General features: G+C 40.8%; 1 protein-coding gene across 1 annotated transcript; it reads left to right on the top strand.

The window, feature by feature from the left end:
• The first annotated feature begins 1,032 nt into the window (after positions 1–1,032).
• LOC112749409 (uncharacterized) lies at positions 1,033–2,325 on the top strand. Its single transcript, XM_025797661.1, has 2 exons — positions 1,033–1,301; positions 1,371–2,325. Exons 1-2 carry the CDS (start codon positions 1,033–1,035, stop codon positions 2,323–2,325), a joined length of 1,224 nt encoding a protein of 407 aa, XP_025653446.1.
• Positions 2,326–8,894: the final 6,569 nt, after the last annotated feature.

Here is an 8,894-nt window from a genome sequence, read left to right as displayed (position 1 = left end):
GGCTGATGAAGATATTAGGGTTCTGTTTCATTGTGTTAGGAGTTTTCCGGAAGTCAGAATACACGAGTTGTTCGCAAAGTTGGAGGTTGGTGTCGATAGTTCTGGGGCATCAGCTCTAGTTCATAGCTCAACTGCGGCGGGTGGTGCGTCTAGTTCGATGCCTGCGGCCAGGCCATCTGTTCCGCAGGTGGCATACCCTTCCTTCGCGGCTGATTTAGAACGAACGGAAGTAGTTGGTTCTGTACCGTTGGAGAATCTTGGGGTCTGGCAGCAGGCATTTGAGGCAGATATAGGTGGTGGCACAATTCATGAAGATCAAGGCTTTGGGGAACCTGATCGAGTAGAGAATGCAATGCGGGATGATGACTCTGACCAGGAGCCTGTAGATATCATTGGGAACAGTGATGATGAGACAGGTGCTAATCCACATGCACAACACGGTCCTTCAAGTTCTGGCACACATCAGTACCCTCCACACTTCTCCACCCTAAACATCGAGGCTCTGGGTCAACAGGCGGACGGAGGTGCTACAATTGGGGTTCTTCTACAGAATTTCAGGTTGGGAAATCATTCCAGAATAAAGATGAAGCTGTTCTGAGTATGAAGGACTATAGCATCCGTCGAGGTGTCGAGTACCGAGTCTTAGAATCGGATCATCTGAAGTATCATGGAAAATGCAAGGAGTTCGGCAAGGATTGCAGTTGGTTGATTCGCATATCGCTTCGTGCACGAAAGGGCACTTGGGAGGTTTGGAGGTACAACGGTCCCCACACTTGCTTGGCCACCTCTATTTTCAGTGATCACCGTCAGCTTGATTACCACGCTATCTGTGCGAGAATTTTTTCGTTGGTGAGGGCGGATGCTGCGGTTACGATAAAGGTCTTGCAACAAGCAACAGAAGCTGATTATGGGTTCAGGCCTAGTTACAAGAAGGTTTGAATGACAAAACAGAAGGCAGTTGCACAAATATATAGAGACTGGAAAGAGTCGTATGCCGAGTTGCCACGTTAGATGCTAGGGGTGCAGTTGACCATGGCCGGGACAGTTACTGTGTTGAAGACCTCTCCTGTTCGAGTTGGGGATCAGGTCGATGAGTCTACAGTGTACTTTCATTGTCTTTTCTGGACATTTCCACCCTGCATCAAGGCCTTCCGGCATTGCAAGCCACTTGTGAGTATTGACGGTACCCACTTGTGTGGCAAGTACGGAGGCACGTTACTGTTGGCAATTGCGCAGGATGGAAACTCGAACATCCTCCCGATAGCCTTCGCCCTAGTGCAGGGAGAAAATGCGGAGTCATGGTCATTCTTCTTGTCCAACCTATGAACGCATGTGACGCCACAGGAGGGTATCCTTGTTATCTCTGACAGGCATAATGGCATCAAGGCTGCACTTGAGAATCCCGAGAATGGTTGGCTGCCTCCACGTGCTTTTCGAGTGTACTGTATCCGTCATGTCGCAGCGAATTTTAGCCTTAGCTTCAAAGGTAAAGATGCAAGGAAGATGCTGGTGAATGCGGCCTATGTAAAAACTGAAGCAGAGTTCTATTATTGGTTTGACATCATGCGGACTGAGAATCCGGCTATGTGTGACTGGGCCAACTGGATGGAGTATGAGAAGTGGACCCAACACGAGGATAGCGGTAGACGGTTCGGCCACATGACAACCAACATTAGTGAATGCGTGAATTCCGTGTTAAAGGGAACTCGGAACCTCCCGGTCACTTCATTGGTTAAGTCTACTTATGAGAGGCTTGTCGAGCTATTCGTGCTCTGCGGACAAACAGCAGAGGCGCAAGTTGGATCTCGCCATGAATTTTGTCAGGCGTTGGTGAAGGCTATTGATCGGAACATGAGAGACTCAAGGTGCTTCACCGTCACGTTATTCGATAGGCACCAGTCGGAATACACGGTGGCTGAGACGACACCGACTGGAAACTTCTCGCTAGGTTCCTATCGAGTTTCCCTTAAGGATCACACATGCGATTGTGGCCACTTTCAGGCGCTCCATTATCCATGTTGTCACGCCATTGCATGTTGCGCCCACTCGCGCCTGAATTGGGCGTCATATGTCCACGAGGTGTATCGTATGACTGAGGTGTTCAACGTATATAAGCACGGGTTTGTTCCGCCTATCCCAGAAGGTCTATGGCCCCCATATGCTGGACCAACTGTCATACCTGATCCTAACATGAGGTGTGCAAGGGAAGGTCGTCCGAAGGCAACCAGGATCCGCAGTAGCATGGATCAGTCTGTTGAGAACCAGCCGAAGCGTTGTGGCCTCTGCCATCAGCTTGGGCATACACTGAGGAACTGTGACCGGTGAAGACAGACTGCTGGAGGTGATGGTTAGATGTTATGACGTTTAGGGTGTCGTTGTTGTTGTCTAAGTTCTATTAGGAAGTCTTAATTTGAGTTATGTAAAGTTAGTTGATTCAATGAATGTCGTTCCTTTGTTCAGTGTGCTAAGTCCGTCTGTTTAACTCCTTTTATTTTACATGTTTAATTCAATCACTTTGCTATGATTATGAATGCGCGTAATACTTGTGACAACCTAGTTCGTAGCCGTCGATCATAAAACATACATAAATATCACATACATAGCAAATAATATACAACAGCAGTCTGGAACATAAAAACATAAACATGATGCTAAGAACATAATCTAACATAGTCCCCACCCTATGAAAAAAGAACACATAACTAATCAGCATCCTTGATGGTGTCACTGTCATCATCATCGAAATGACCAAGCAGGTGACCTCCGGTGCCACAAAAAGGAGAACGCCTCACCCTCCTCGGTCTCTGGTCTGCCACTGGTGTGGATGTCTGTGGCGGAACGGCGCTGAATGCTGATGTTGGAGTCCCTCCTAAAGCGAACCATGGGTCAGATGGAGAGGTTGCAGGCTTGTTGAGGTCAACCGGCAACTGATGCTGAACATCGTGACTAGGTGGCTGGTACTCGGTAAACTGGGAATGAACCTCAGGCATCTGTGGCCTATAATGGGTGGCATCGTCATCCCTCAGCATGTCTGCTATATCTCTAAAGAACTCTGACTGACTAACAGGATCATCGATATCCATGCCGACGGCCGCGGTAGTAAAGCCAGTGAATGCCTGTGAGTCGACACTCCCGTTGCCACACCACCAACATCCTCACCAACAGCGTGCTGAGCACCGTCATCCTCAGCGGATGGTCCTCTGCCTCGAGCCCGTCCACTGCCATCCCGCCCACCCTGTCGTCTGGCTCTACGATGAGGAACACGATAATCCACAACACCTCCGTCATCAGGACCACCTAGGTCCTCATCCAAACGGTCGTCAAGCCATCGCCACTCTCGATCGGTGGTACGTGTGCCTATACGCCGACGCCGATCCACTCGCCTATTATCCGGTCTTTCGACAACCTGCACCCTGGGAGGTGCCTGTGACGAGTCTCCTCCGTCAACAAAATCGGCCTTGGATCCTGAAATGCAACCTCTGGGGATAAGAATCTGTGGGCCACACGGCACCACTAGTATAAGTACTCAGCTGATGGACCGGGGTCAGCGACTCGGTCGACCGGTATGACTGAACCAAAACGGTCCTCCCAATGCTAATACTACTCCTGATAATATCTGGGGAACCATCGGTCTCCACCCCTTCCATCCTTCGCATGGAGCCAATCTATGTTCAGAGCAAACTGAGGGAGATGCTGAACCCTGCCGAACTGCGACATCACCCTATCCACCTGGTGCCACTCAATCGTGGCAAAATATATCAGGCTAGTGACCGCCGTCCATAGCCTACGGTGCTCGTCAACTAGTATCTTCGGATGAACAACAGCAGCCACCTTGGGAGAAGAATAAGGCTCCCATACGAACTATTTCGGAGAATGTAACGTTAGTTAAAACCATAACTCTATACAGGAACAACTATCATTGTAAGAGCAATAACTAAACGACTCACATTATGGACACGCAATCTATCCAAAAAAAGGTGTGCAGCCACCACTCTTTGATCCACTGCATCGTTTCTCGGTAGATACTCAGCCCACCTACAAGTTTCATTCAAAGCATGTCATAATGGGTAACAACACATGTAATTAAACAAGTTATGGACTTAAAATAATATATCCGTACCTGTATGCAAGCGAAAACCCGAAGATATCAAAACCACTAGGCCTCAAACTTGGAAACCTCCAGAAAATCCAAGACTGTAGAAGCTGAAGTGGCCCAGCCAAGTTAACAACGTTTCTGTTTGTCCCACGACAAAGACATCTATACAACCAGGCCAGAGTCGCCGAGCCCCAGCCATATCTACCCAAGTCGTCCAACGATGCCAAATAAGGCAACCAACGAAGGTGGACCCGGTTTGCGTTCTTGTTCACAAACAGCTGAGAGGACAACAACATCAGAATATAGGCACGCGCGTATATACGTACGGTCTCCTCAGTAGCATCTGCTGGGAGAACCTGAAACCTCTCATGGAACTATGTGTAGCACAATGTCATCTGCTTGATTTTACTCTGCGGAGGTAACTCCCCAAACAACTCACGAAATTAGACCCATGCCGGTCTTCCATTTTCCATCAGATTCTCAAACTCAGTTAGGCACCCACTAACGAGCTCCCCATCGATCGGCAAACCCAGCTGATAGGTCACGTCTTGCAAAGTGATAGTGCACTCCCCAAAAGGCATATGAAAGGTGTGAGTCTCAGGACGCCACCTCTTAATGAATGCGCTAAGTAGAGGCTCATCAACCCAGAACCACTGACTGTTCAACCTAGCCAAGTGATACAAGCCCGCGGTCTCCAGATACGGTATAATCCGATCGTGTAAAGGAATATTCTGTTGTCTCTTGACACCGCTAATAACCCTAGTAGGCTGCAAAATATAGATAAGAAAATCCTCAACATACGACCAATACTAATAACATCTAATATAATTTTAAAAAATTATTAAACACCAACATTAGTTTTCTATGTTCTCTAATGATGGCAATACTTCTAATAACGACAACAACAACAAAATTAACAATACCAACAGGAATAACAATAGTAACAACAACAACAATAATAATACTAACAACTCTCAATAATAACAATAATAATAATAACAATAACAATAATAATAACAATAATACTAACAAGTCACATTACTGATGATGATGATGATGATGATGATGATGATGATGATGATGATGATGATGATGATGATGATGATGATGATGATGATGATGATGATGATAATAATAAAGTTGTTTAACTAACTTCTTGGTCGATATATCCAGCCACATGTGCAACGCCATTTAACCGGTATATGCGAGCTTCGTCTTCCATCGGTCCACCACTCAACTCGTTCAAAAACTCAAACCGGCCCCCTAAACCACAAAGCTCTCCGGATTCTCTCTCAGCCACCCAACTTCACAAAATTTTGAATGGCTCAAATGTGATCCGCCCTCATCAGCAACGGATTCTATATTTATAGTTGCTCATGCATAAACCGTTGCTGCTTGCAAGGTTTTATGCACACAACATTGTCTTCATAAACCGTGGCTGCCACCAACGGTTTCCATGTTGCATTCTTCAAGGGTAAACCATGGCTGCCTCCCACGGTTTATGTTGAGCTCTCCTTGCATGTAAACCTTGGCTGCCTACCACGGTTTATGTGTATTATTGAAACCGTGGTTGGCTCCACGGATAATATAGAAAGCAAAACAGGACATGCACATAACCAGTTTCCAATTGTTGTAATCAGGTAAACGTTTCTCACTTTTAATTTATATAGGTAAATTGCCCAAAGGTTGAGGTTTAATCACCCAAATCAAACTACATCAAGCTAAGTCAGAGGCTAAAGGTGATTCATTTCCTTTTACATGCATCTTACTTTCTTCCCTCCTTCTTTAACTCTCTGCTATTTCATTTTGAGATATAAAAAGAGTGATTTCTGAGATACATTGTTGTGAATCAAAGGCCAAGATTGTTTCTTGGGGACCAAGTAGTATCTCAAGGATTTAGATGTGGGATTGCCATTGAAAACTTTTCTTCTTTGTTGTTCTGAGTCTTTCGGTCAAGAGAAAGAGATCTGTTTCAAAATTCCATATTGGGGATTAATGGAAGAAAGTAAGCGGCTAAGTTGGTGTAGCACAAAGTTCGAGGAGTTGACTTGGGAGAGAACATCTCAGCAACATGCAAGGAGACACAAAAAGAAAAATTTTGTTTATGCTGAAGTAAGGAAAAAAAAACCAGTTTTTGAAGTTCATGTTCTGAGAAGAGTTCTCTGAAGAAGTTCATCCACTTGGACAGTGCTTCCAAGTTAAAGGAGGAACTAAATCAGAGTTAAGAAAATCTGGTTCATCACATAGCAACAGAGACTGTTGAAGCATCAATGTATAGAGTGTGAAAAGGCATAAAGAGAGAGATCAAGTAAAAGCCAAAGAGTGATAAAAAGGCTGACTGATAAACTTGAGTGAAAAGCCTAGAGTGATTTCAGATTTCTTTAGGTTGGTTTTGTGTCTTGTATCTTGTACCAGTGAGGTACCCCTTTCTTAGTTGGGTGAGCACTAAGAGTGAAGAGTTAGGTATTAGCATAACCAAGTCAAGTTAGGTTAGAACTTGAGAGTGAAAGGATTGTGTCAATCTTGTGGAATTTGTGTATATAATACTTTAATTATAGTGAAAATTCCATCACTGTTGTGGTGGAGACTGGATGTAGGTTGCATTGCACAAGGCAACTGAACCAGGATACATGATAGTGTCAACTTCTCTCTTCCCTTCTCTGTTCTGTTTTCTGATATTCATGAGACAAAATAAAATTGTCTCATAAATTTTTCGCTGCTAAGTTTAAACAGATTCATATTGAAAGATTGTTATAAAAGGGTTACATCATTAAAGTAAAAGAAGGTAATAGATTCAACCCCCTCCTCCTTCTCTAATCCTTCTACAACCTTAGCTTCAATCCAGCATAACCATACTATTAGTCCTAGCATGGCAAACACTCTAAAAAAAAATAGAGAACTAATTAAGCTTGCATGCCAAACAGATAGAGCTAGTGTTACACTGAGAAACACCTATCAGAGTTTAGCAACTGCTGCTGGCAGCAATGACAAATTGACTTTTATTGAAAAAGATCTTCAAAATCATGTAGCAAAAAGTGTAAGAGTCATATAAGAGAAAGGAGGTGAGCAATTTTTAATGTAGTATTTTCATAGGATACAACAACAAAATTGCAAGACGAGCAACATTGCATGGAACATACTTTTTGGGGTATTTTAGTAAATTAAAAAAAAAATTAGAATCAATAATAATTTTAACTAAACATATTTATTATCAGGAGTATTTTAGTAAATTTATTATTGGAGATATTTTGTAAATTAAAAAAATCAATGTAAAAAAATAATAATATTTAATTAAGTTTATATTTAATTTTTAATCATTAATATTTTAATTTAAATGAGTAAGAATAATTTTCACATATTATATAATATAATAAAAGAATTTAAACTCAACTAAACAAAAATTTATTTATTTCTAAAATTATTACATAATATTTCAAAGTATTAAATTTTATAATCAAATATAAAAACGTTATATACCACCTAATCTTATTTTTAAATATTATATTCCTAAAAATAATATTTTTAATAATAAAAAATAATCTTTGAATAAAATTTAGATTTAATTACTCTGTTGGTCCCTATAGTTTCGCGAAATTTTCAATTAGGTCCTTATACTTTTTTTCCTTTTAATTAGGTCCCTATACGTTAATTTCTTTTTCAATTTAGTCCCTATTAACGTTAAACGTCAAAAGAATGTTAGTGAATTGTGAAATTACTTTTATACCCTTAGGGACCTAATTGAAAACCAAAAAAAATATAGGGACTTAATTGAAAATTCGGTGAAACTATAAATATTCAATGAAAGATATTCCTATAATCCCTATTCAATGATTCTAAGACATGAAAAATATTCTTATAATCCATTTTATTGTCACTATCATTCTTTTGCTTATTTATATACAAATTGTACCAAAAATACATTCTCTTTTTTTTTTTTACTTTCAAAATATCTTATCTTAAGAACCTAAAAAAAAGAATGGATAAAATAAAATAGAAATAATAGTAATAAGCATATATAAAATTCAGTTTTCATCCTTCAAGTATTCATTATGATAATGTAACATTTTACATTTGTGTAGATTCATAGAATATAATTTGTGTCTTTATCATATCATGGTAGACAATAAAAAACCACAAGACTATGTAATTTGTGTTATTGAAATTTAAAATTTAAAAATCAGTTCTCGTGTTGCAGCCTCCCACTCCTTGAACTAACATAGAGATCAATAATAACATTGATAACAGACGATTTTGAGCCGAGAAGAATTTTGAGAGAGCAGACTTCAGTTCATCAGTAAATATATGCAACCATCCTGAACCTCACTTTTTCCATACCTGTATAAAAATCACCAATTTAGTAAATCAAATAATAAACTTAAATTCATAGTCATAATTCATGAACCTAGAAATAATAATCTAACAATGCCTTATCAAAGTGAATATTGTAATCAAATCATGCATGCATCACAATACAAACCAGATAGGAGTAAAGATTGCAAACACTAACCGTGCTTTCTCCAAATTTTCAACCACATCTTTCATTGTATGTATTGTAATTTTCTTCACCTGGTGTAAATAACACAGCAATTCAGAAAGTGTAAAGCATTTACATTATACACTAGCAAGAAACTATTAAGCTCGGCCAATGAGTTATAACTCAAATGGCATAGTCTCCCTATGAAGGACACGTAAAGTTCATGCTGGAACTATCAAATTTAAACAAATTGGTTAGTGACAATAAACTTCTGATATACAAAAACAAATTCTTAATAAGCAGAAATAGGCCTTTCGAGAAGCC

The sequence above is a fragment of the Arachis hypogaea genome, chromosome 15 (genome assembly GCF_003086295.3).
Source record: "Arachis hypogaea cultivar Tifrunner chromosome 15, arahy.Tifrunner.gnm2.J5K5, whole genome shotgun sequence".
Classification (NCBI taxonomy): Eukaryota; Viridiplantae; Streptophyta; class Magnoliopsida; order Fabales; family Fabaceae; genus Arachis; species Arachis hypogaea.
This window is presented reverse-complemented; position numbering and strand designations above follow the sequence as displayed.

Coding starts and splice junctions, on each gene's coding strand:
- LOC112749409 (XM_025797661.1), top strand. CDS start 1,033: ATGGCCGGGACAGTTACTGTGTTGAAGACCTCTCCTGTTCGAGTTGGG. Junction 1,302..1,370: donor GGAGAAAATGCGGAGTCATG/GTCATTCTTCTT, acceptor TATCTCTGACAG/GCATAATGGCATCAAGGCTG.